The sequence below is a fragment of the Petromyzon marinus genome, chromosome 13 (genome assembly GCF_048934315.1).
Source record: "Petromyzon marinus isolate PM22_M1 ecotype Great Lakes invasive population chromosome 13, UKy_Petmar_22M1.pri1.0, whole genome shotgun sequence".
Lineage (NCBI taxonomy): Eukaryota > Metazoa > Chordata > Hyperoartia > Petromyzontiformes > Petromyzontidae > Petromyzon > Petromyzon marinus.
Window position 1 is genome coordinate 14,906,514 of NC_133679.1, and position 27,033 is coordinate 14,933,546.

General features: G+C 54.0%; 1 protein-coding gene across 8 annotated transcripts in view; it reads right to left on the reverse strand.

The window, feature by feature from the left end:
- Positions 1-7,461: 7,461 nt before the first annotated feature.
- The window catches only part of LOC116942096 (CUGBP Elav-like family member 3), a 60,007-nt gene continuing 40,435 nt past the window's right edge, over positions 7,462-27,033 (reverse strand). Inside the window, exons 1-11 of one of the 8 annotated variants that reach the window (XM_076066733.1) lie at positions 23,326-23,480; positions 22,057-22,105; positions 19,076-19,201; positions 18,681-18,760; positions 11,993-12,136; positions 10,030-10,186; positions 9,395-9,547; positions 8,857-8,919; positions 8,501-8,584; positions 7,857-8,000; positions 7,462-7,677 (exon numbers count right to left, since the gene is read on the reverse strand). In XM_076066733.1, coding sequence (XP_075922848.1) covers positions 7,550-7,677; positions 7,857-8,000; positions 8,501-8,584; positions 8,857-8,919; positions 9,395-9,547; positions 10,030-10,186; positions 11,993-12,136; positions 18,681-18,760; positions 19,076-19,201; positions 22,057-22,105 — 1,128 coding nt within the window. In that variant the 5' untranslated portion in view covers positions 23,326-23,480 and the 3' untranslated portion in view covers positions 7,462-7,549. Of the gene's footprint in view, positions 7,678-7,856; positions 8,001-8,500; positions 8,585-8,856; positions 8,920-9,394; positions 9,548-10,029; positions 10,187-11,992; positions 12,137-18,680; positions 18,761-19,075; positions 19,205-22,056; positions 22,106-23,325; positions 23,481-27,033 lie in introns of those variants that run through there. The other 7 variants (XM_076066732.1, XM_032953676.2, XM_032953679.2 and 4 more) reach the window with 7 other exon arrangements.

A 27,033-nucleotide genomic window follows, 5' to 3' on the forward strand; every position in this document is an offset into this window, starting at 1 on the left:
TACCCCCCCCCCCTGTAACCCCTCCCCCCCCCTGTACCCCCTCCCCCCCCCGTAACCCCTCCCCCCCCTGTAACCCCTCCCCCCCTGTAACCCCTCCCCCCACTGTAACCCCTCCCCCCTGTAACCCCTCCCCCCTGTAACCCCTCCCCCCCGTAACCCCTCCTCCCCCCCTGTAACCCCTCCCCCTCCTGTAACCCCTCCCCCCCCTGTAACCCCTCCCCCCCTGTAACCCCTCCCCCTAACTCCCCAACCCCTCCCCCCTAACTCCTCCCCCCCTGACCCCTCCCCCCTAACCCCCCCAACTACCCCTCCCCCCCCAACCTTCCCCTTACCCCTCCCACCCCCCACACACACACACAAAGATCCCCCGTGTAGCCTCCACAGACTGCCGTGGCAAGCGCTGTGAGTGAGTAGCAACCCACGAAAGGCCGGCACGGTGGCACACCCCCGACCGCCTTTGTCTCCCCAGTGGCGGTGTTTGCCGCACACCGCTACGCCAGGTACTCATGTCGAGGCCGAGTCGACCTAGGGGAGGCACAGGACCGGCTCAGATCATCGCCACCGGTGTTGGCCGTGAGCGGGAATCTAAATCGGGTCACGGGTCTCGTAGCGCAGCGTGGCGCTAACCACGACACTAACCCCCCACTAACCCCCCCCCTCCCCCCACTAACCCCCCCCTCCCCCCACTTTCTCCCGCCCCCTCCCAAATCCCCCCCACCACCCGACCCCCGGTTCCGTTTCCGGTCGCCCCCCCCCCCGAGGCTCGCTGTGCGTGGCCGTGCTTCGTGTCAGATGCATGGGGGGGCTCATCTCGGCCAGCCAGCCCATGGCACCGCCTGGGTCCCGAGACCGGTCAGCGGCGAGCCTTCGACACTTCGCCTGGTTCTCTCAAAGTGCACCTGGCCTGGCACAGGCGCCCTGGTTGACATCGCCGTCACTTCGTGGCGAACGGCGGGGTTGTTGGCTTGCCGCTTGCAGGGTGGTGCCCATTGCCCGGAACGGCCGCCTCTCTCATCACCATTTTCCCCTTTTTAAGGCCGCGCACAGACACAGACAGACTGACACACACACACAGACTGACACACACACACAGACTGACACACAGACTGACAACAACCGCCATTCGCCACTAAGTGGCGGTGACGTCACCACGACGCTTGTGCCAGGCCATGTGCACCTTGAGGCCACGTGAAGTGTCGAACACCCGCGGGCAGGAGGTCACGGGGCAGACCCAGGTGCCACGGGTCGATTGACTGAGATGACTGGCTGATGCACCACCTGTGCCCCCTACTGTGCCAACCTGCTGTGCTTTATCCACCCGGAGCTCCGCTCGTTGTTGTGAGCGTCGCTCCTCCGCCTTCCGTTGTTGTTGGAGGGCGACTGCCTCCAACTGCCCAGTAGCATCCTTCACGAGCCTCCTCCACAGAGGCCGATCTTGACACCGCTGGTACCAGTCATCGGCAAGTTCACTCAGCTCCACGTCCTCCTGTACCACATCACTCCATCTCTTCTCTAGCCCGTGCCGCGCCCGCTTAGCCCCCTCGATCCGGCCGAACAAAAGCTGTTTCGGCATGCGGTGGTTGGGCATGCGGGCTACATGACCTAGCCAACGCAGCCTTGCCTGCCGGAGGAGCTCACCGATGGGACCTTGCACAGATCTTTCAAATATGTGAGCTCACACAATCCAGCCTGGTTAAACCCAGGATGGATCGTAGGCAGGCTAGCCTAAATGTTTCTAACTGGCGAAGATGTTCCATTAGGGGGGTCCACGTTTCGCAAGCGTAGAGAAGGGAGGGAATGACCGTGGCCGAGAAGACCTGAAACTTAGTGCGGAGCGACAGACCAGGTAGCTTCCACACAGCGTTACGCAACCGATGAAAAGACATTGCCGCTCGACTGATTCGGAGTGAGACCTCTGCTGTTAAACTGGAGCTGGTCATAAGCACACTGCCCAGGTATGGGAAACTCTCCACTCTCTCCACAACTGCCCCATCACCGATTGGGAGTTGTTGGGGTGGAGTGTCCAATGGTACAAAATACCCAGGCAGGTGCTTAGTTTTGGTGGGGCTGATGGTAAGGCCCCATCTCTTAGTGGCACGCTCCAGTCTCAGCAGCAGCAGCGTCTCCAACTCCTCCTCTGAATGAGCAGCTATTACCAAATCATCGGCATACATAACGTGGTTGAGCAATAGGGAGCCATCCCTTGACTGCACCAGGGCATTGATCAGCCTCCCATTATATCTGTACCAAATGGAGATTCCCCCGGTACAGCTATTGAAGGCTTCACGAACTACGTGGTCAAAATAGATGTTAAATAATGTGGGAGCCAGAGGACATCCCTGTCGCACCCCAAGGTGTATAGAGAATGGCTCTGACTCCCGGCCACGTAGTTTTACCCGGGCCCGCTCACCATCATGAAGGTCCTTAATGATCGTGAGCAGAGGGTCAGGGACTCCAAAAGCACGATGAACAACCCAGAGCCCAGGCCTACTGATGGTATCATAGGCCTTGACCAGGTCAACAAAGCAGAGATGTAGGTCTTGTTGGAATTCCCTACACCTCTGCTGTAGCAGACGGAGAGAAAATATGGCATCTGTGCAGGACCGCCTTTTCCTGAAACCGCATTGGGGCTCCGCAAGCCTCTCCTCGGCGTGCCTGGCAAAGCGATGTTGAATAATCCTTGCCAGGACCTTTCCCGGTACACTGAGGAGTGAGATGCCCCTGTAGTTGTTACAACAGACAGACACACACACTGACAGGCTGATGATGTTGTTGTGCACCACTGCCAAACACAGCAGCAGCAGATCCGTTTACGTGCAGAGATTTTTGCCGTTTGGGATGACCACGAGCTGCTCGGGCGTTGCCAGAGCAGAGGTTTGATTTTAAACCTTCAAACGCAGCCCGTGTGTTATATTTCCCTTTTGCCGCGAGGCTGTTGATCGGCGATGTGTTACGACTGTCAAGTGCACCGGGCGTCTCCCTTGAAATCGTGCGGTGGGGAGTTTAAAAACCTCTCGGATGTCAAATTCCACGTCAGAGCAGAGGGTCTACCGCTCTACGCGTTCAGATGGCATTGTCGAATACAATACTTTTCCCTTTGGATGGTGACGCAACCTTTGTCAAAGCAGAGGGGCTTACCTCTGAGATGTGGCAATGGTGAGTCTGTGTTTACAACACCTTGAGTGAGACATATCCTTTGCAATGAACCTGGCGACCTAAGTTCCACCCCCGGCTAGGGCCAACTTCAGTGGCGACTTTGATCTGAATCCACCCCCCACCCCACCACCAACCCTTGAGTCTTCGCCAAACTGCAATGACCAGTGCGGTGAGGAAACATGTATCCAGCAGTGGATTAGCACAGTTGCTTTACATGTACCATGCAACTTGCCTCCAGTGTGAAGCCCTTACCTGAAGATATACGTGGTGTCGTCATGAATTTTTACCTGCAGATGTCCCTTGCGCTGTCAGAAGCCTCTAAATCTGTTGGGTATTGCTGCCAGGCCAGAGGGTTTACCTCAAGTTTAAAACGTTCAAAGTGGATACATAAATTTTACGCGCTTAATTAGACAAATGTGAGATTCTTCAAGTTGTTTGATTTCGTTTTTAGCACAATTAGCAAAGGCCCCAGACGGCCAACAACACACACGAGGTTTGAAAAATGTCTTATTTTCTTGGCGGTGGTTGAATTGAACGAATTATTGCGTGTTATGTTAAAGTAACATTTCTTATTGTTAATGGGTTGTGTTTTTTTATAATATATATTTTTTCCTGAGGGTTTATTTTAATCCCCTAGATCTGCCAACGGTGAATGTACAGAGCCGGTAACGAATCACACAGTGGAAACAACTTGTCAATAAATAGTCAAATTGTTACATAAATTATCAATCCATAAATCATCATCTTCGTCATCATCATCATCAATATCATCATCAATATCATCATCATCATCATCAATCATCGTTAATGCCACTATGGTATTTATATGCCTAAAGGTGACCGCAATACACGTGTTCAATTTGTTATTTTTTACACCCGAAACGCATTAATAAGTAAATAAAATAAATTAACGATAAATAATCACGGCAAGAGTCTATAAATACATCAATAATTTAAAAAGTAGAAAAAATGGAATGTAAATCATAAATAGCGTGGTTAGCAGTGAGCGTGGGCTCCTCAAGCCCGCGGGCTGCGTCTCTCCCCGCTAGGCGTTGGCCATTGTGAACCCGGGGTCCCCAAAGACCCCCACAGACCCCCATAGACCCCCATCCCACCCCTGACGTGGAGAGCCGAGCCGCAAAGCCAAGAAAGCCCAAGTTAAACCCCGGGGCGCGGCGCACGGAGCCGGATTTTGCGCGGGAAAAATTAGACGGGACAGGAGGGGGGGGGCGGTTGGCCCCCTCTGAGGGGGACCTAGGAGGGCCATAGTGGCGGAGGGGGCACAGGGGGTTCCCCAACACCCCCCCGCCCCGCCCCGTCACCCCTAGCTGCCGCCCCCCTCAAGGGAAGCCCCGTAATTGTGATATGTAAATGAGCGCCCCGGACTATGATATGCGTATCCTCGCTTGAGCCCCGGGGCAGTGGCGTAGCTATCGAGTGTGCAGGCAGTGCAACTGCGCCGGGGCCCAGGCGCTGGGTTGCAGAGGGGAGGGGGGGGTACATTGGACTAGGGGCAAGCCTCCACTTCATCCTTTGCACCGGGGCCCATGCCAACCACGCTACACCACTGGCCCCAGGCGGCTACACCCACGGTTGCCACCCCAGAGTTGCCACTCCGTGGCCGCCCCACCTCGGTGGGTCTGACACTTTTGGAATTTGGTGCTCGGTGTCAGCCACTGGTGAACGTCTGATTTCCTGCCAGGACCAAGCAGACGATGGCAACCGGGGCTGCACGGACAACGACCGCCCCGAACCCCTCAACGCCTCGACCTGGTGAGCAATGGCGAATGCTGCGATTGGCGGGAATGGGAAAACAAAACGGTGGCGGCAACTGCCGACCCCCCGTGGCCGGTGGCCTCAGAGGGCGGCAGTTGCTCGTGTAAATTATGATCGGCCAATGTGACTGCACGGGGCGACGGCCACACGTTATTGGTCACAGCCTGAGAGGGAATGGTGAGGGGGCACCGAGATGGTGTTGAGAACAAGATGGAGGCGGGGGAACAAAGATGGCAGCGATTGTTTCCATGGACCGCCAAATCGAGGTGTGCGCTCGAGTTGGCAAATATTTCTCTCACAACTCGAGTTGATGAAAATACTTGATTTGGTCATTTTTTTTATGATACTCAGAGTTACTCCCATCATCAGACTTTCTAAAAAATACTTGCAAGTATAAGATTCAGACTGCATTGCCGACAATTAAACGTGAAATTATACAAAATTAAATGTTCCTATTCTTGGTTCTTTCGGTAAAGTCACGTAGAAGGGAAACAATAAAATAATAAAAATATAAAACAGTAAAATTCTCACGACGTTTCGACTGCAACACAAGCAGTCATCATCAGGTGTGAAAACCACAACAAGAAAATAAAAAAGTGGCGGTTTTTTTAAGGTTAGCACCACGGATAGCGATTTGACAGTTATTCAGATGGACGAGTCAATCTATGTTCGGAAAAAAGGAGGAAGGAGACGAAAATAATGGATGCGGTCTGAAAGCCACCTTTAGCGTGATCAATCAATTAAGATCCGAAATGGTTTATCAAATCCTTCCATTGTTTCCCTTCTACGTGACTTTACCGAAAGAACCAAGAATATGAATCCCTGCAGTCACGAAAGCTTTAAATCAAAATTTAAATGTTCCTGCCACCTATATTTCCCTGTAAAATGTTTGGTGGTCTCTTTTCGCTCGACCCGAATTCCGACTAAGGGAATTCTTGCCAGCCCCGTGAAGCGAATTCAGCCGAGAGAATTTGGCTTCCAGCCCAAAATGGTGGCCAAGACGTGCCGACTGAAAACGTGGAAATGCAGCGCCACCCAGTAAGCACGCAACGTCGGGCCAACCTTGCCACGTGGAATGGAACCGTTGGACCAACGTCGACCCAACTGGACAGGGCGCGACTCAAGTACGTGCTCATTTGACGGTAGGATTACCGTTCGGGTTCATGGAAACGTGGTACAAAATGGCGTCGAGTATCAAGAGATGGCAAACAGAACCAAGGTGGCAGAGGACATGGGCTATGTTGGTGATAGCATCCGGCACCTACAAGATGGCAGCCGACACAAAATGGTCATGTGCACCGAATTCACCGGGTGGGGTCTGACGAGGAGGGGTGGGAGAGGGGGCGGTCCTTGCCACGGGCGACCAACAGTGGCTCGCTAATAGGTAGTCGTATTAGTCAAAAAACGGGTGATTGTACGATCATGTGACATTCGTCCATCGCCATGGCAACCGATAGTGAGCACCTGAGCAACCACGAGTCGTCATGGCAGCGGCGCTTAACTACTGTCGTCTACACTACACGCGGAGCAACCCCACAGGTGGAATGTCATCAGTAAAGTCTACCTACACCCTCATTATAACAGCTTATCTCTTAATCTCTAAAGTCTAAAAAATAAATACGTAAAAGTTTTTCACTATATTTTTTTTTCAATTATAATCTTTTTTTTTTCACTTGGACCCATATTTCTTTTCTAGATCAGAGGTTTTTTTTTCCTTCAGCTCGTTAAATCGACAGCTCGCGCTCGTCATTAAACAGTACAGACATCTCCCCACCAACCCCTAAAACTTCTAAAATATCTACTTTTTTAATTAAGCTTAATTCTCTTTTTTTGTGTTTTTTACAACTATGTGTAATATGTTTTGCGACGAGGAAATACACAAAGTAAGGAAGTTAGGCAAAGAGTGAAGGATCAGTCGCAAAATAATCTCTCCATAGAAAAGGGTTCGTTTGGTCCCACGGTGGGGGTGGGCAGGGGAGACGCGGGGGGGGGGGGGGGCAGGGAGGAGACGAGGGAAGGCGAGGGGACGGGGCCAAAGGGAGACGCGGGGGGAAGCAGGAGGGGAGAAGGGAGAGCTGGCGGCGGGAAATGACGTTTGCGTTAAGAGCCTCAAGGCAGATCGGTTGTCCCTTTTATCCTGGTGTCCTGGGCGCTTGGGTGCACGGAAACACCAGATCCCCGTCTCTCGCCCAGGTCCCCGTGCTCCTAGGGCAGTCCGATCGTGACCCAGGTGTGGCAGGCAGGTAGACAAAACACAACCCACAGTTGCAATGTGTGAATTGTACTTGGCAGTTGGTCCGGCAGGCTGGGGAGCTGGGATGGTGCCGTCTGGCGCGGCAACACGAGGCCCCACGCCGGCCTGAGCCGGCCTGGAGCGTGTGGCTCGGCGGGGCGGGTGATGCGGCCGGGCCCACTTCACGAGGCCCGGCCTGGTTCGGAAGGCTGGCTTGGCCCATCACGGCCGACTTTTAAGCCCGATTCGCTCGGTAATCGCACCCCCCCCCAACCCTCCCCCCTCCCACCCTCCCATACCCCCCCCCCCGGACCACCGCCACCACCTCGCCAAGGCCGAAGAGGCCAGACCGGGCCTGCGTCGGCCGACGCGGTGTGGCGGCGATCAGTAGGGGCGGCTCGCGTCCTTGGGCCGTTTGAGCTGCACCTTGAGCCGCTTGGTGCCGACCTGGAAGCCGTTCATGGCCTGGATCGCGGCCTGCGCCGAGCCAGCGTTGTCAAAACTCACAAAACCTAGCGGGGCGGGAGGGGGACGGCACACAGCACCGGACATGTGACTCTGCGCGTAACGATTCACCCCGCTGCCTGTGCCCCCCGCCCTGAACCTTGGATTATGACCCCGGTGTGAGGGGTCAGGAGTGAGAGCCATGGGGTATGAGCCTGGTGTCACAAGAGTGAGGGATGAGCCGTACCGAAGCACTTGCTCTGGTTGGTAGCTCGGTCCACAAACACCTTGGAGGAGATGACGTTCCCGAAAGCGGCGAACATCTGCGTGAGCTCCACGTCCCCGAGCTCCTGCGGCAGGTGGTAGATGAAGAGGTTACATCCCTCGGGGCCTGGGGGGCGGGGGTCAGGGGTCAGGGTCAGGGGTTGAGGTCGGGGAGTGGGGGGCAGGTAGGAGGGGAGGAGTAGGAGTTTGGTGGGGGGGGGGAGGAGGAGGGAGAGGTGACAGACCGTTAACCGTTAACGCCCGTGCGACCTGGCGTGAGGTTTAAACGCAGGGTACTGTGTGCGTGTGTGCGTGCGTATGTATGTATGTATGCACGTGCATGCGTGTGCGCATGCGTGTGTGTGCGTATTCTGCACGGCTGTGTTGGTCGACGGCAGTGCTTAATTTCAGCCGGGTCTGTACGGGCCACGACCCAGGGAAATCCTTATGCACCCGGGACACCACATCCAGTGTACATCCCACAATGGCTGTGGCTACCACTGTTCACGTGCCGCCTAACCCCCGGTCTGACCGAGCGACGCGTTAAACAGTGAGCGAGAAATGAGGCCCCGGTCAACCACGACGGCCGTGCAGATCGACGGGACGCTGCGTCGCACTCGCACGCACCCTCACCCTCGCGCTGGTGCAGCACCATCGGCTGCGGCGGCGGCACCATCTGTCCCACGGGGGTGTACGCGGCCGGGTACGCCGCTGCTCACCGCACGCACAAACGCAGAGCAAGCGCCCGTCGCGCCGCGGTCACGTGCCGCCGTAAAGTTGTCGAGGCCGAGATGTGCGGGCAGGGTGGCGCGAGTGAGTCGAGCGGTGGCGCTGCGATTACGTTTGATGAGTGGTGCTGGAGTGATGAGGTTTGATGAGGTGTGTTGAGCTGGTGCTGGTGTGATGAGGTGTCAGGAATGGTGCTGGAGTGAAGATGAGGTGTGTTGGGTGTTGTTTTAGTGACGAGGTGTGATGAGGATTACCCGTGTATTGGTGCATCCCCGCGTACGCCTGCTGCATAGGGTCCGAATTACTTGGACTGGAGACTACGCGCACACACGCGCACGCATATATAAACACACGTAAATATAAATATGTAAACACACATAACCACCAGTAAACACACATATGCATAAACACATACACACATGCACACATAAACACGCTCGCGGATATATGTGCTTGCATATACACACGCATGTCAAAGACAATGATCACCCATATAGCTTGAACGGACTGTTGGGCCAAGTGCTGTTAGCGAGTAGCACCTATGAAGGCCGGCACGGTACACGAGGGGGTGGGTGGCCAGCACCACGCCCGGCCGCCTTTGTCTCCCCAGTGGCGATGTTTTTACGCACCGCACCAGGTACTCATTTGAGGCTGAGTCGACCTAGGGGAGGCCCAGAACCGGTTCAGATCATCGTCACTGGTGTCGGTGTCCGTGAGCGGGAATCGAACTCGGGTCACCAGGTTTCACCACCGCTGTCTGGGCGCATGTCACCGTGCGGGGGAGGGTGTTACCTGGGTAGGGGTGGTATCCATTGGGGTACACGTGCTCCCCCACCACCTGCCCGCTGGACGGAGGGGGGAGGGGCAGGGCGAACCCGTTGACCCCCATAGGGGTCGGGAGAGGAGGGGCTGGGGGGGCTGCCATGGCTGGGGGGGAGCTGCCTCCTGCATGGGGTGGGGGATGAAACAGGGTTAAAGGGGCGACGTCGGCCTTCATCGTTCAGTCATTAGCGGGGATGGTCATGCAGGCAGCTGCAACGTGCAGGTGTGAGCCGCGCAGGTGGACGTGTGCAGACGCCGTGCTGCGCGTGCTGTGCGTGCTGCGCGTGCTGTGCGTGCTGCGCGTGCTGTGCGTGCTGCGCGTGCTGTGCGTGCTGCGCGTGCTGTGCGTGCTGCGCGTGCTGTGCGTGCTGCGCGTGCTGTGCGTGCTGTGCGGGTGTCGCTCGCCGGCGTGCCGCTCCTTGTCGTGTAGGTGCCAAGCATGCCGACAGGGGACGCTGTGCAGGTGCGTGCTGTACGCCACGTGGGTGCGCCTTGCAAGCGCGTCATGCGGGTGCGAGTCAGGCGAGCGCCGTGCAGCTGTGAAAGTGTGCCGTGCGTGCGTGCCGTGCGGATTACGCGCTGGTGCCACGCTCGTTGACGCTAACCGGGCGACGGCGTCAGGGCGCTGGTGCCCAGGATGTTGAGGCCCAGGCTGGCGCCGTGCTGCATGTGCGCGGGCACCGGCGCGGGCACGAACGCCACTGGCGTCACGTACGCCCCGTGCGCCAGCGCCGACATCAACGCCGCCTGCTGGTGCATCAACTACGCACGAGACAGAGACAAAGATCCCCCGTGTAGCCTTTAACAGACTGCAGGAGCAAGCGCTGTTAGCGAGCACCTGTGAAGGCCGGCACGGCACACGCGGGGGTGGGTGGCGAAGACCACGCCTGGCCGCCTTTGTCTCCCCAGTTGCGATGTTTACGCACCGCACCAGGTAATGATTTGAGACCGAGTCGACCTAGGGGAGGCCCAGGACCGGTTTGCATATGTGCAGCTGGCCGTCCTCACTCCGCCTCCATGACCCCCACCACCGGCGCGAAGACGGTAGCCGCGGCAGCGGCATCATCGCTAACGCCCAACCTCCGCCGATTGACACCGGCCAACGTCGCTCCAACGTTGTGGCATGTGGTTAGAACCGCTGGACCAACTATTGGCCCAATTCTTCTTTGGTTCTTTCGGTAAAGTCACGTAGAATGAGAATAAAATAATAAATTGATAAAATAAAATAACACAAAAATATTCACACGACGTTTCGGCCACAACACAAGCGGCCTTCATCAGGTGAAGGGACGAGACTGTCTGGAGGACAGCGCTGGAGTGAAAGAGCCACGTTCAGAACGTGGCCGAAACGTCGTGAGAATATTATTGTGTTATTTTATTTTATCAATTTATTATTTTATTCTCATTCTACGTGACTTTACCGAAAGAACCAAAGAAGATGAATCATTGCAGTCACGAAAGCTTTAAATCGAAATTTATTGGCCCAATGTTCCACGTTTACTGGGAAGCCCTCGACTTCCAGAGGCAAGCAGGGGCCGCCGAACCGGAGCCCGCGGCCCGAGCGCGGCTCGATGGAGACGTCGATGGTCTCCGTGACCTTTCGAGAGAGATCCGATTTGAAACGGGAAACAAAATCTGCTGGACCAGGAGCAGTGCGGGGTGGGTGGGGGTGAGGAGGTACTCGCCCCCTGCATTAGTACTCCCAGGGCGCTCCCACAGATTTCACAACTCTGCTGCCCACCGACGTGGGCGATAGGGTCACGTGACCCCTTGTGGTCGACCGCCCCCCACGAGTCTTGTGAACGCTGTCGGCCATACAAAGGTTTCGGTTTTGCGGCTCGTAGGGTCGAAAAGCGTGGCCAGCGCTGACGCGAACCACACGAGCGAGGGCCAGAGATGTCGCGCCAGGATCCAACCCCAGGCCGGTGCTCGCTCGAGAAGGGATTCTCGAATGAAGGAGCCGTCCTGCCGGGTTCTCGCGTACGGGGTTGGCATGGCTCACTGGGGGTGTGGCTCACTGAGGGGCGTGGCTTACTAGGGGCGTGACTCGCTCATGGCATGGCTCACTGGGGGTGTGGCTCACTGGGGGTGTGGCTCACTGAGGGGCATGGCTCACTGAGGGGCGTGGCTCACGAGGCGTTACTCACTAGGGGCGTGACTCGCTCATGGCATGGCTCACTGGGGGCGTGACTCACTCATGGCATGGCTCACTGGGGGTGTGGCTCACTGAGGGGCATGGCTCACTGAGGTGCGTGGCTCACGAGGCGTTACTCACTAGGGGCGTGACTCGCTCATGGCATGGCTCACTGGGGGCGTGACTCACTCATGGCATGGCTCACTGAGGGGCGTGGCTCACTGAGGGGCGTGGCTCACTGAGGGGCGTGGCTCACGAGGCGTTACCCACTGGGGGCATGGCTCACTGAGGGGCGTGGCCCACAAGGCGTTACTCACTGGGGGCGTGACTCGCTCATGGCATGGCTCACTGAGGGGCGTGGCTCGCACGTACCACACACTGCACACACACACACGTATGCATGTACACACACACACACATGCACAGGCACATACCGCCTGCGTGTACGCGGCGTAGGGGGACAGGTGCACGGCGACGGGCGCCAGCATGCCCACCTGCCCGGCCACCTGCTGCATGCGCCGCACCGTGCGCTCGCGCTCCGAGTCGGCAAACTTAACCACCAGGCTCGAGGAGGCGCCCTGCGGAGCGAGAGAATGCGCCGGGGCGCAGTGGCACAACGCGCAACATCGTCACCACCGTCACCAGAAACACCCCCGGGGGTCATCATCTGCATTGTCGGGGTCATCATCGTCAACTTAAGGTGCGTTTGCGATTTTTGGATGAGTTCTGAAATTAAATTTGTTGTGCAACTGAAGGAGGACTATTTCCCGAAACGTCACCCGTCACAAATCTATTTGTAGGGCCACACACGCGCGCACGGTGCCACTGACGAATGCGTTGAGGTTTCTCTTTGTCCGCTGTGCTTGTGTGCACTGCCGCAGTAGCGCCGGATGATTTCGAAAAGTCCCAAAAATATTGGGTCTTGATATGAAATTTGCGGAACGATCCGAAAATGCGGCATCGCGGTGAGTGGCACCACTCCGGAGCATTTTACGCCAATCGGGCCGCTGTTATAATGAGGCATCATCCGAACCTGGAATAAATCTGTTTCCTTCTTCAGCACCTCGCTCACACGTACTGCATAGTCAGACGTGATCGCACTCGCCACGATCTCAAACCTGTCAACCAATATGGGTTTGTTTAACACGTAGGATTTCGCGATCAATATCATCCATAATGTAGGTTTTTTGGGTTAGATGGCGTCAGATCTAACCATAAAAACCTATACTATGGACAATACGGGTTACCCCGTATTCTTGTACAGGGAAATTTAGTTTTCAGGTCCATACGGCATACAGCTGTGTCAATACGGGCAAAATCTAGGTTTTTTTTGGTCTATTTGTGTTTCTCCCTTGTGATGGGACTTTGTAGGATGAACGTTGAGCTATATCAGGGCACGGGGTGACCAATAAGGCTGAATTTATTAGTAATAATTAGTAATAAGGTACTGATAAGGGGTTGACAGGCATGCGATGTCACAGTAACACTCTTTAATTGTGGGATTACAGCCCTCAGCAGCACCACCTCATGGCTCTGCCCACACTGCCCCAAAAATAACGGTGGGAAAAACGTAGCTCAGTTATTAGGAACCTGTAGTAGTACATAAGCTGTGTTGTTATTAAGAACCTGTAGTAGTATATGAACTGTGTTGTTATTAAGAACCTGTAGTAGTATATGAACTGTGTTGTTATTAAGAACCTGTAGTAGTATATGAACTGTGTTGTTATTAAGAACCTGTAGTAGTATATGAGCTGTGTTGTTATTAAGAACCTGTAGTAGTATATGAACTGTGTTGTTGTTATTAAGAACCTGTAGTAGTACAGTGAGGGAAAAAAGTATTTGATCCCCTGCTGATTTTGTACGTTTGCCCACTGACAAAGAAATGATCAGTCTATAATTTAATGGTAGGTTTATTTGAACAGTGAGAGACAGAATAACAACAACAAAAATCCAGAAAAATGCATCTCAAAAATGTTATAAATTGATTTGCATTTTAATGAGGGAAATAAGTATTTGACCCCTCTGCAAAACATGACTTAGTATTTCGTGGCAAAACCCTTGCTGGAAATCACAGAGGTCAGACGTTTCTTGTAGTTGGCCACCAGGTTGGCACACATCTCAGGAGGGATTTTGTCCCACTCCCCTTTGCAGATCTTCTCAAAGTCATGAAGGTTTCGAGGCTGACGTTTGGCAACTCAAACCTTCAGCTCCCTCCACAGATTTTCTATGGGATTAAGGTCTAGAGACTGGCTAGGCCACTCCAGGACCTTAATGTGCTTCTTCTTGAGCCACTCCTTTGTTGCCTTGGCCGTGTGTTTTGGGTCATTGTCATGCTGGAATACCCATCCACGACCCATTTTCAATGCCCTGGCTGAGGGAAGGAGGTTCTCACCCAAGATTTGACGGTACATGGCCCCGTCCATCGTCCCTTTGATGCGGTGAAGTTGTCCAGTCCCCTTAGCAGAAAAACACCCCCAAAGCATAATGTTTCCACCTCCATGTTTGACGGTGGGGATCGTGTTCTTGGGGTCATAAGCAGCATTCCTCCTCCTCCAAACATGGCGAGTTGAGTTGATGCCAAAGAGCTCCATTTTGGTCTCATCTGACCACAACACTTTCACCCAGTTGTCCTCTGAATCATTCAGATGTTCATTGGCAAACTTCAGACGGGCATGTATATGTGCTTTCTTGAGCAGGGGGACCTTGCAGGCGCTGTAGGATTTCAGTCCTTCACGGCGTAGTGTGTTACCAATTGTTTTCTTAGTGACTATGGTCCCAGCTGCCTTGAGATCATTGACAAGATCCTTTCGTGTAGTTCTGGGCTGATTCCTCACCGTTCTCATGATCATTGCAACTCCACGAGGTTGAGATCTTGCATGGAGCCCCAGGCCGAGGGAGATTGACAATTATTTTGTGTTTCTTCTATTTGCGAATAATCGCACCAACTGTTGTCACCTTCTCACCAAGCTGCTTGGCAATGGTCTTGTAGCCCATTCCAGCCTTGTGTAGGTCTACAATCTTGTCCCTGACATCCTTGGAGTGCTCTTTGGTCTTGACCATGGTGGAGAGTTTGTAACAATCTGATTGATTGATTGCTTCTGTGGACAGGTGTCATTTATACAGGTAACAAGCTGAGATTAGGAGCACTCCCTTTAAGAGTGTGCTCCTAAACTCAGCTCGTTACCTGTATAAAAGACACCTGGGAGCCAGAAATCTTTCTGATTGAGAGGGGGCAAATACTTATTTCCCTCATTAAAATGCAAATAAATTTATAACATTTTTTACATGCGTTTTTCTGGATTTTTTTGTTGTTATTCTGTCTCTCACTGTTCAAATAAACCTACCATTAAAATTATAGACTGATCATTTCTTTGTCAGTGGGCAAACGTACAAAATCAGCAGGGGATCAAATACTTTTTCCCTCACTGTATATGAGCTGTGTTGTTATTAGGAACCTGTAGTAGTATATGAACTGTGTTGTTATTAGGAACCTGTAGTAGTTTATGAACTGTGTTGTTGTTATTAGGAACCTGTAGTAGTATATGAACTGTGTTGTTGTTTTAAGAATCTGTAGTAGTATATGAACTGTGTTGTTGTTATTAAGAACCTGTAGTAGTATATGAGCTGTTTTGTTGTTATTAAGAACCTGTAGTAGTTTATGAGCTGTGTTGTTATTAGGAACCTGTAGTAGTATATGAGCTGTGTTGTTATTAGGAATCTGTAGTAGTATATGAACTGTGTTGTTGTTATTAGGAACCTGTAGTAGTTTATGAACTGTGTTGTTGTTATTAGTAACCTGTAGTAGTATATGAGCTGTGTTGTTATTAAGAACCTGTAGTAGTATATGAGCTGTGTTGTTATTAAGAACCTGTAGTAGAATATGAACTGTGTTGTTGTTATTAGTAACCTGTAGTAGTTTATGAGCTGTGTTGTTGCTACATCATAGGACCTTCTTTGCCAGTCTCAAACCGTTTGAGACGAGGCTCAAAATAAAGCTGTCTCTGGTGTGGACCAATCAGTTTCACAGACAATGCATATACTATCAGAGTATGTTTTTTGTTTGATTTCTGACCACAAGTATTGTGGTTAATGCACACATGATTCCTCGTAAGAGGTTTCAGTTTGGTGTTTTAACATCTTAACACAGCTGTTTTGTTGCCAGAAAATAGGGGGAAACCTATTTCTCAACTGTATTGCTATTAGGAACCTGTAGTATATGAGCTCTGTTGCATGATGAAAGCATTAGCACAGAGGCGGACCTAGAAGCTTGCCAGTGAAAGGGGGGGGAGATCCCGAAATTTCTAGCTTTTAATAAACAAAATCAAAGACACTCAACGTGTTTTCCCTGGTAACTATTAATAATAAAATACCAATTAAATGTTCAAGGTCTCTTGGGGGGAAGGGGGTGAATTCCACTATCACCTCCTCCCCTTTAGATCTACCACTGCATGAGCAACATCACCACTAGCACCATCATCACTACCATCATCACCACCACAACCACCACATCAGCTGGCGAGGAAACCAGCCACCCTGCACAGGGAGAGGCAACCCCGAGTCTCATTTTCCGACAACAGCTTCCAGCGAAATTCACACCTCGACAAATCCAAAGGGAAGCACTTTGGGCAACTGCGAACATTCCGGGAGGAGATCCGGCTGTGAAATTTGAGATGGCCGTCGAGTGAGCAGCCACCGAATCCCACAGGGCTCGTGGTGGCAAATACGAAACGGAGACGCGACTCTGAGAAACAAGTCCCTGCGTGCCGCAGTCACCCGGCACACACCACTTCCATCGTGCCTCTCGCTATTGTGCCTATGGCTGGCTTACTCGTCACGTGCCACCCACTCCAGTCAGTCTACCCGTGCAACCTGGAAAATATTTAGTGAGAAATTCATCCCTGATGATATACGTCAGTCGGTGGGTCCTGTGTTAGCCTATGGATGTTACTTTTGTCTATACGGGTATTATTTTAGTTTATGCGTCCTATGCTAGTCTGTGGATACGTCGTGGTGCTTAATTTCAGCTGGGTCTGTACTGGTCAGCAACCTGGAAAATATTTCCACACCTGGCACACCACATCCAGTATACCTATCGCTACGGCTGTGGTTACTACGAATAAATAATCACCTGTTTGCCCCAATGCACAGCCACCCAGAAATGATTAAGCAGGAAATTAAGCCTTTAATTGCGCGCTGCCAGCGAGCTACGGAACACGCCACCAAAACAAATTTAACGAAGCTCTGGCCATCGTCCAGTCCTGCCTTAGGGTCATCATTAAGAAGCCGGCCCGTTGTAAAGGTCACGTGACCTGGAGGAGGCCATTTTGGGGTGAATGTGATGAGATGGTGAAGACACGCATGGCAGAACACGCAAAACTTTATATTTTGTGTGTTTTTTATTTCACCGGGATTTTATTTGCTTGGGTCGACTTTATCATATATCTAGGCACGTTCAGCTTGGCTAGATGACGCCGGCTGGCATTTATTATAGTGTTGTTATCTTGCTTTGGTAGCGGTTTATTGTGTTTGCGCTGTCGACTGTTGCTCGCTCGCCGATCACATAAAAATATATTTTGTGGCGCTCAGAAAAAGCCATTGCAGATTTTTAATGCTTGATAAAAAAAAACGATTATCGTTAAAAAAACTCAGTTTTAAATCGGTGCGTAGCACTCGCAGCAACCGATACCACGAACGGAAAATTTAAACAGGGACTCAAAAGTGCGCAAAACATTCGCGGTGAGGCGAATGTTTGGGATCATCAGAGAGAGAAATGGGAAGGCCCGGATCGGAGAGAAAAACGCGAGTGGGGGACGCAGTGTTGACTGTCGAGAAAGGTGAGCAGGGGGGCTTGGGGCAGGGCGCATCGTGGCTTGGAGGGGACGATGGCCGATGGCCCGAGGGGCTGTCGACGTGAATGGCAGCAAAGGGGAGGGAACATTCCAGCTGAGGACGCCCACAGCGGAGATGGAGCGGTGAGATTGGCACGGGCGCAGCAGCGGCGGCGGCTTGACGCATTGCGGTGTCGCGGGAATGTGACAGACGGTTGCCACGTGGTGAGGCCTACGTGCAGCAGTGGATTGACCATGGACGACGATGACGATGATTGGGTGAGCTGGGTATCTGCTACTGCTGTGATCTTCCACAATTTTAGTCACTTGACTTTCATTTGAATGCAAAACTGGGTTCTGAATATTCTTGACAACGGTTTCAAGCCAAATTTCGCTGGTAAATTTAGGTGTGAGAATTACTCTATAACCCATCCACTGTGAGTGAGTGGATGAGTTGTAGAGTGAATGGGTGAGTGATTGGATGAGCGAGTGAGTGAGTGGATGAGTGAGTGACTGATCAAGTGAGCTGAAACGATAGTGATGGACGCGAGGTCAAGCGCTTGTGTACCACGTGACAATTTAATTTCGTTGCGCCGGGTGGTGGGGAGTTTCACGACATAAACTTAGCCAGATCATTATATACGTGGCCTAATGCAAATATGAATCGTATATTATATTGTCTTAATTTTAAATATGACCTTTTTATCATGGACGATATTGTCTTTGTTACGTGAATCTCAATGTCTTGTATGTTGGTAGTGTTAGCGTCCAACAGTCGTGTCAATTTATTTTTTTATGGAGAGTGCTCCGAGACACCTGAAGTGACGTAAAGCACGATGATTCACTGGACAGACCCCCAGCACCCTGCACCCAGCACCCTGCACACAGCACTCTGCACCCAGGATACCAGTACCCAGAACCCTGCACACAGCACCCTGCACCCAGGATACCAGTGCCCAGCACCCTGCACACAGCACCCTGCACCCAGGATACCAGTACCCAGCACCCTGCACCCAGCACTCTGCACCCAGGATACCAGTACCCAGAACCCTGCACACAGCACCCTGCACCCAGGATACCAGTACCCAGCACCCTGCACCCAGCACTCTGCACCCAGGATACCAGTACCCAGCACCCTGCACACAGCACCCTGCACCCAGGATACCAGTACCCAGCACCCTGCACACAGCACTCTGCACCCAGGATACCAGTACCCAGCACCCTGCACACAGCACTCTGCACCCAGGATACCAGTACCCAGCACCCTGCACCGATGCCCTTTGCTGCCGCTCACCGGCAGGGTGGTGCTGCCGTGCAGGGCGGTGATTGCCGATTGGGCCTCGGCGTGCGAAGAGAACTTCACAAATGCACATCCTGGTATCACACGGTGGGGGGGGGGGGGGGGGTTAGAGCAGAGGGGGTTAAAATGTACAACACAGGCGTCAGAATGACAGAATATGCCACCCAGCCAGAATATTTGTTCTCCCAGCCAGAATATTTGTTCTCCCAGCCAGAATATTTGTTCTCCCAGCCAGAAGCGTGGCACGGTTGGCATGTCCGGCACGGGCCCTGGTGCGATGAATTCACTGGCGGTTGCACTGCTCAATTCCGCCCCAATCGTCGCCTGGCACCCCGGGCGCTTTGGCCCCGGTGCGGCTGCACCGTCTGCACGCTCGACAGCGACCGTACCCTTGCTGGCGCCGTCCGGTCCACGCAGCACCGTGCACTCCTCCATGTTGCCGAACGGCTGGAAGAGCCGTGCCACGTCCTCCTCGGTCTGCTGTTTTCCCAGCATGCCCACGAACAGCTTCCTGTCTGCTGGGGACCGGGGGCAGCAGGGGGGGGGGCCAGCAGGGGCAAGTGGGGGGCGGTGGGGGGCGGTGGGGGGCGGTGGGGGTTGCGCGCACGCGTGCGCCCGTGTCACTCACTGCGCGCCGACGCTCCGGTTGCCGTTAGCGACGGTCGCCCACGGCAACCGGAGATGTTCAGAGCTGGCAATTGTCGTAAGATTTGAGTGAATTTGAGTGATTACGTTCAGTCAAAGCCATGAGCGACAAGTCGAGTGACCTTCTGGTATGAGAACATGATACAGATTTAGTTTAATACCTGGTAAATTGTGGAGTGCCATGATTTCAGGTCTGTATTTAGTGTAATCTCTATATCTAAACCAGCTCAAGCAACCCATAAATCACGTGACTCGGAACCCCTGCCCTGTCTACGCCACCCTCTGTCAAAACAGACGCCGCTCCACGGCGCAACAGAATCGAGGCCCTGATGCATCCTCTTCCTCCCAATCCTCATCTCTCCTGACCCTCTACTCCTATTTCTCCGCTCCTTTTCCATCCTTTTCCTCTAATTTTCCATTTCTTCTTTTTTCCCCCCCACGCATTACATCCTTGGCTCCGCTTCCCTTCCCGCGGTGCGCCACGGCTACATAGTTGCGAGTAATAATAATTTAAACTTGTACCCGCTCTCTCTTCAAGAGAGGGAGAGAACCTTCTGAAGAGGTATGATGAACCACAGACAAGCTGGAGCGCAGCCAGGATCCACTGCCAACAATTTCCCAAGCTCTGCGGTCCTTTATTTATTAAAATATGTTCAGCCAATTGATTAGCGTTCATGCACGCGAGAGGAAAACCGGAGCACCTGGAGAAACCCCCCGAGTGTGAGGGGTAAACACTCGGTACCATACAGATGGAACAGGATCACATTTTTCTGTACCGCCTTCTGCTAGCGAGCCAGGGTACGGCTCCTCACGGCATCTGTGTGCGATCCACCACCCCTCGCCACTGCCTCCGCAATGCTGGATCACAGGCAACGTGCAGCGTAGCCAACGCTGCCTGGCTATTGAGGATCCTGCATCGGTTTGCTCCGTGAAATTTTTCTTCTCCGCAAAGTAATCTCCTGCTCACGTGAGCATCGAGCCAATGGCGCTCGCCCCCCAATTGCAGCCCTGCAGATCCTGCGGTGGGAATTTGAGATTATTTGTATGGCGAGGGCGAGTCTGTCCATGGGACAACCATTTGTCGACTTCTCCACAAAGGGGAAATAATTTTATTGAGGGGCTGCGGGAAATGTCGGGTACCCTCGTGACGTTCTGCTTTAAGTAGTTTGCAGAATGTGACACCCGCAGTCACCCTCCCACCCCGTCCCACCCCTCACCCAATGGATTACCCAGCATGCCCTGCAGGTAGCTTGTTGCAGGCAGGTCATGGGGATGGTGGGGGGTGAGGGGAAGTGGATGGGGGGAGTGGGGGCGGAGTGGGGGGTGGGGGGCGGGTGAGGGGGAGTGGGGGGTGAGCGGGTGGGGTGAGGGGGAGTGGGGGGGGGGAGTTGGGGGGGGTGAGGGGGAGTGGGGGGTGAGCGGGTGGGGTGAGGGGGAGTGGGGGGGGGGGTGGGGGCGGAGTGGGGGGTGGGGGGCGGGTGAGGGGGAGTGGGGGGTGAGGGGGGTGAGCGGGTGGGGTGAGGGGGAGTTGGGGGGTGTGAGGGGGAGTGGGGGGGAGTGGATGGGGAGTGGGTAGAGTGAGGGGGTGAGGGGGAGTGGGGGGGGGATGGGGAGTGGGTGGGGGTGAATGGGGGAGTGGATGGGGGGGGGTCCGGCTTGGAGAGGGCGTTCCCATTACCGCGGGGCGTGATGCGAGGCTCTGTAACCGTGGCAACCACTCCCTACGGTTGCCACGGCAACATAATTAGCCTCATTAGCATCACAAAAAAACCCCATCGTCAGGGCTCCTCGCGTGTTCGTGCCAACGGGTTGCGTTTTAATTAGGCCTGCGCGGGGCGTCGTGCCTATCCGACGTGACGAGGTGTGCGGTGTGCGAGGCTGTTGGTGTGACGAGGTTGTGCGGGGTATGCTGAAGTATGCGAAGAGGTACGCGCACGTGGCGTCTGACGATATAAAATATCCCGTGTGTAATTTGGTCTTGTGGCGGTGTGGTTTTTGAGGGGTGTGTGACGAGGTGTGTGACGAGGTGTGTGACGAGGTGTGTGACGAGGTGTGTGACGAGGTGTGGGGATTTGGAGCGGTGGTGTAGCGGTTAGCGCGCTGCGCCACAAACCCGGCAAACCAGAATTCGATTTCCGCTCACGACCAACATCGGTGACGATTATCTGAACCAGTCCTGGGCATCCTCTAGGTCAGGGGTCGCCAACCTATGGCTCGCGACCCCTGCTCTAGGTCGACTCAGCCTCAAATGAGTACCTGGCGCGGTGTGTAAACGTCACCACTGGGGAGACAAAGGCGGTCGGGCGTGGTGCTGGCCGCCCACCCCCTCGTTTGCCACTCGCTAACAGCGCTTGCCCCAACAGTCTGTTAAGGCTGTCTTTGACGAGGCGCGACGAGGTGAATTAAGGCGTGTTGAAGGGTGTGATGAGGTGGGATGAGGTGAGAGAGGTATGACGAAGTGTGATGAGGTCAGGGGTGTGAAGAGGTGAGATGAGGTGAGAGGGGTGTGACGAGGAGAGATGAGTGTGACGAGGTGTGATGAGGTGAGAGGGGTGTGAGGAGGTGTGATGAGTTGAGAGGGGTGTGACGAGGTGTGATGAGGGGTGTGAGGAGTTGGTGATAGGGGTGTGACGAGGTGTGATGAGGTGTCTGAGGAGGTGTGATGAGGTGTCTGAGGAGGTGTGATGAGGTGAGAGGGTTGTGATGAGGTGTGTTCCGGCGTTACCTCCCCGGCTCTCGCAGTCGGCTGGTTTCACCTGAATAGGCCGTGTCATCTGCACACAAGGAGCGACACGGCCAGCCCCACCATCATCATCACCATCATCATCACCATCATCACCACCACCACCACCATCAACACCACCATCATCATCATCAACACCACCATCATCACCACCATCATCATCACCATCATCATCAACACCACCATCATCATCATCACCATCAACACCATCATCACCATCATCATCACCATCATCATCACCATCATCATCACCACCATCATCATCACCATCACCATCATCATCACCACCACCATCATCATCATCACCATCAACATCACCACCACCATCAACACCACCATCATCAACACCACCATCATCAACACCACCATCATCATCACCACCATAATCACCATCATCATCACCACCATCATCACCATCATCATTATCACCACCATCATCATCACCATCACCATCACCACCACCATCATCAACACCACCACCATCATCACCATCATCATCGCCACCACCATCATCACCACCATCATCACCACCACCATCATCATCACCATCATCATCAACACCACCATCATCATCAACACCACCATCATCATCATCATCACCACCACCACCATCATCATCAACACCACCATCATCATCATCACCACCACAATCATCACCACCATCATCATCATCACCACCACCATCATCATCATCAACACCACCATCATCACCACCATCATCATCACCACCATCATCACCACCATCATCATCATCATCACCACCACCACCACCAGCCCAGTATCAGCACCAGAATCGTCACCAACATCATCATCAGCGCCATAACCAACATAATCATCTTCATCATCATCACTATCCACTCCAAACAAAGATCCCCCGTGTAGCCTTAACAGACTGTTGGGGCAAGTGCTGTGAGCGAGCAGCACCTATGAAGGCCGGCACGGCACACGAGCGGGTGGGTGGCCAGCACCACGCCCGGCCGACTTTGTCTCCCCAGTGGCGATGTTTTTACCACCGTCACATTCAATCCCATCAACAAGACAAAGATCCCCCATTTCGCCTGTAACAGACTGTTGGGGCCAGAGCTGTTAACACCTCTTTACAACAACAACAAGAGCCGCCATTCGCCACAGAGCGGCGGACACGTCACCACGGCGCTTGTGCCAGGCTAGGTGCACTCCGAGGCCACGTGAAGTGTCGAAGTCTCCCCGACGAGAGGTCACCCGCACACCTCGGTACACAACGCGACTCACCACGGCACTTGCGCTCCCAAAGGACGTGAGCGTACGGGCGCCCCTACCGCACACCTCACGGCCCGAGCACGGCACGATTCGCACGCAGCCCCCACGAGAATCACCGTGCCGCGGCGCCTTCGCGATGGATACAATAATCGCCGAACGTCGACCCTCGCCGTTCTTGATTACGAATTGCTCCGCGCGCTGCCCGCGAACGCCGAAACGCGACCCGCGTTTATCGCGAGGGGGGGCCACTGGAACGTCGAGGGGACGTCGCGGTTCGCCGTCTGAATTAAGACACGTGATTGCGAGCGGCGCGTGGCGGCGAGGAGGCGCTTTGCCGCCTCTTCAATAAAACATGGACCGGGCGAGGAGGAGGAGGACGACGAGGAGGAGGCACGAGCGGACAGAGACAGGGGTAGGAGGCACGGACAGATTGACAGATGGGTCGAGCTCACGGACAGATGGATGGACACAGAGCGAGAGAGGTGTACGGATAGACGGACAAAGAGGCGCACGGACGGACGGACAGGCGGACAAGCGGACAGACAGGCAGACTGGGAGCCAGATGGACAGACAGACGGGCAGATGGAAATACGGACGAACAGAGGGACAACGCAGATGGACAAAATTGACACGCGGACGGACGGATGGACCGGTGGAAAGAATGGCGGAGATGTTGCATCTCACGACGTCAGGGCGCATGGCATCACACGTGTTTGTGACTGTGTGTGTGTCTGTGTGTGTGTCTGACTGTGTGTCTGTGTGTGTGTGTCTGTGTGTGTGTCTGACTGTGTGTGTCCGTGTGTGTCTGACTGTGTGTATGTGTGTCTGTGTGTGTGTGTCTGACTGTGTGTCTGTGTGTCTGTACGTGTTTGTGACTGTGTGTGTGTGTCTGTGTGTCTGTCTGTCTGACTGTATGCATGTGTGTCTGTGTGTGTGTCTGTGTGTGTGTCTGACTGTGTGTCTGTGTGTGTCTGTGTGTGTCTGACTGTGTGTATGTGTGTGTCTGTGTGTGTCTGACTGTGTGTCTGTGTGTGTGTCTGTGTGTGTGTCTGACTGTGTGTATGTGTGTGTCTGACTGTGTGTATGTATGTATGTGTGTCTGTGTGTGTCTGTGTGTGTCTGACTGTGTGTATGTGTGTGTCTGTGTGTGTGTGTCTGTGTGTCTGACTGTGTGTCTGACTGTGTGTGTCTGTGTGTGTCTGTGCGTGTTTGTGACTGTGTGTCTGTGTGTGTGTCTGTCTGACTGTATGTATGTGTGTCTGTGTGTGTGTCTGACTGTGTGTCTGTGTGTGTGTGTCTGACTGTGTGTCTGTGCGTGTTAGTGACTCTGTGTGTGTGTGTCTGTCTGACTGTATGTATGTGTGTCTGTGTGTGTGTCTGTGTGTGTGTGTCTGACTGTGTGTCTGTGTGTGTGTCTGACTGTGTGTCTGTGCGTGTTTGTGACTCTGTGTGTGTGTGTCTGTCTGACTGTATGTATGTGTGTGAGTGTGTGTGTCTGTGTGTGTCTGGGGAGCGGTAGTGTAGTGGTTAGCGCGCTGCGCTATGAACCCGGGTCGATTCCCGCTCACCGCCAACACCGGTGACGATTATTTGAACCGGTCCTGGGTTTCCCCTAGGTCGACTCGGCCTCAAATACCTGGTGTGTAAACATCGTCACTAGGGAGACGAAGGCGGTCGGGCGTGGTGTTGGCCACCCACCCCCTCGTGTGCCGTGCCGGCCTTCACAGGTGCTCGCTAACAGCACTTGCCCCTACAGTCTGTTGAGGCTACACGGGGGATCTTTGGGTGGGGGGGGGGGCACGTTACGATTCCGGTCGCGATGTTGAGGGACAGCTCCACCAACATTCCTCTCCGTGGCACGGCGAGTTGGGGCGGGGGAATCGCGACGCCTCCCAACCGCGTGGAACAAGAGGTCACGTGGAGCGAGCCTCAGATCTACCTCCGTGGCATCCGCTTCCGCGGATACCGTTCTCTCAAGAGCGCGAAGTCATCGCTCGGCGAGATGTCGGAATGGATGCATCGTCTCGTTACGCAGGATCGATCGGGGATACTATTGGAGAACAACGATGTGATGTCGAGTATTTAATATCTCGATATGTTTACCTGCATAGGGTGCAATAGAGAGACGGACGTCGCGCGGAGCTGGTATTGAGCAAGAGGCGAAATGTTAAGTCTATAAACATATACAGATGCCTTCAGCCGTGGAGATGGAGCGATGTAATCGACTCGCCTAAAAGGGTGCTACGTGCAGAGCAGTCTCTGGGGTACGGCGAATCGGGGCGACCGCCCAGGGCCCCGCGCTTTGGGGGGGGGGCTGCGCTTCGGCGTCACGGTGGTGTCGGATGCGGTGATTCCGGTTAAGTTTGAAGGCGTCGGGGGAGCCCACGCGGTGGGTGATTCGCCCCGGGCCCCACCCCAGGGCCCTCTACCCCGGGGCCCTCTACCCCGGGGCCGGCCCCCTCTACCCCGGGGCCGGCCCCTCTACCCCGGGGCCGGCCCCTCTACCCCGGAGCCGGCCCCTCTACCCCGGGGCCGGCCCTGGCTACGTGGATTATTGCATCGCAGGATCGCAAAAGATGACGGCGGCTTGGGGGGAAGCCTTCATCCAGCAGTGGAGTGACCATGGCTGATGATGAATCTGTACGCTGCATGTAGGTAGAGCACAGCGCGAGAGCGGACGACGCGTGTCATAAGGGACGCTTTTCGTGTACCCAATAGGGATGGCATTTTATATCGATTCGTATCGAGGTCTGTGTGTATCGAGGTGTACGCACGCTATATGTCTTCTAGATGCTGTAATGAGATGTGTACAGCGCTGTACTACGAACCCGGCGACCCGAGTTCGATTTCCGTTCACGATCAACACCAGTGACGATTGTCTGAACCGGTCTTGGGCCTCCCCTCGGTCGACTCAGCCTCAAATGAGTACCTGGTGCGGTGTGTAGTGAACATCGCTAGCACTGGGAGACAAAGGCGGCCGGGCGTGGTGCTGGCCACCCACTTTGTGTGCCGTGCTGGCCTTCATAGGCGCTGTTAATAGCATATGCCCTAACAGTCTGTTAAGGCTAGACGGGGGATCTTTGTCTTGTGTGTGTATAGAGGTGTGTGTGTAGGGGGTGTGTGTAGGGGTGTGTGTGTAGGGGTGTGTGTAGGGGTGTGTATATAGGGGCGTGTGTAGGGGGTGTAAATAGAGGTGTGTGTAGGTGTGTGTGTAGGGGTGTGTATATAGGGGCGTGTGTAGGGGTGTGTACATAGAGGTGTGTGTGTAGGGTGGTGTATATAGAGGTGTGTGTGTAGGGGTGTGTGTGCTTTATTGACCTGGTCAAGGCCTATGATACCATCAGTAGGCCTGGGATCTGGGTTGTTCTTCGTGCTTTTGGAGTCCCTGACCCTCTGCTCACGATCATTAAGGACCTTCATGATGGTGAGCGGGCCCGGGTAAAACTACGTGGCCGGGAGTCAGAGCCATTCCCTGTACACCTTGGGGTGCGACAGGGATGTCCTCTAGCTCCCACATTATTTAACATCTATTTTGACCACGTAGTTCGTGGAGCCTTCAATAGCTGTACCGGGGGAATCTCCATTTGGTACAGATATAATGGGAGGCTGATTGATGCCCGGGTGCAGTCAAGGGATGGCTCCCTATTGCTCAACCACGTTATGTATGCCGATGATTTGGTAATAGCTGCTCATTCAGAGGAAGAGTTGGAGACGCTGCTG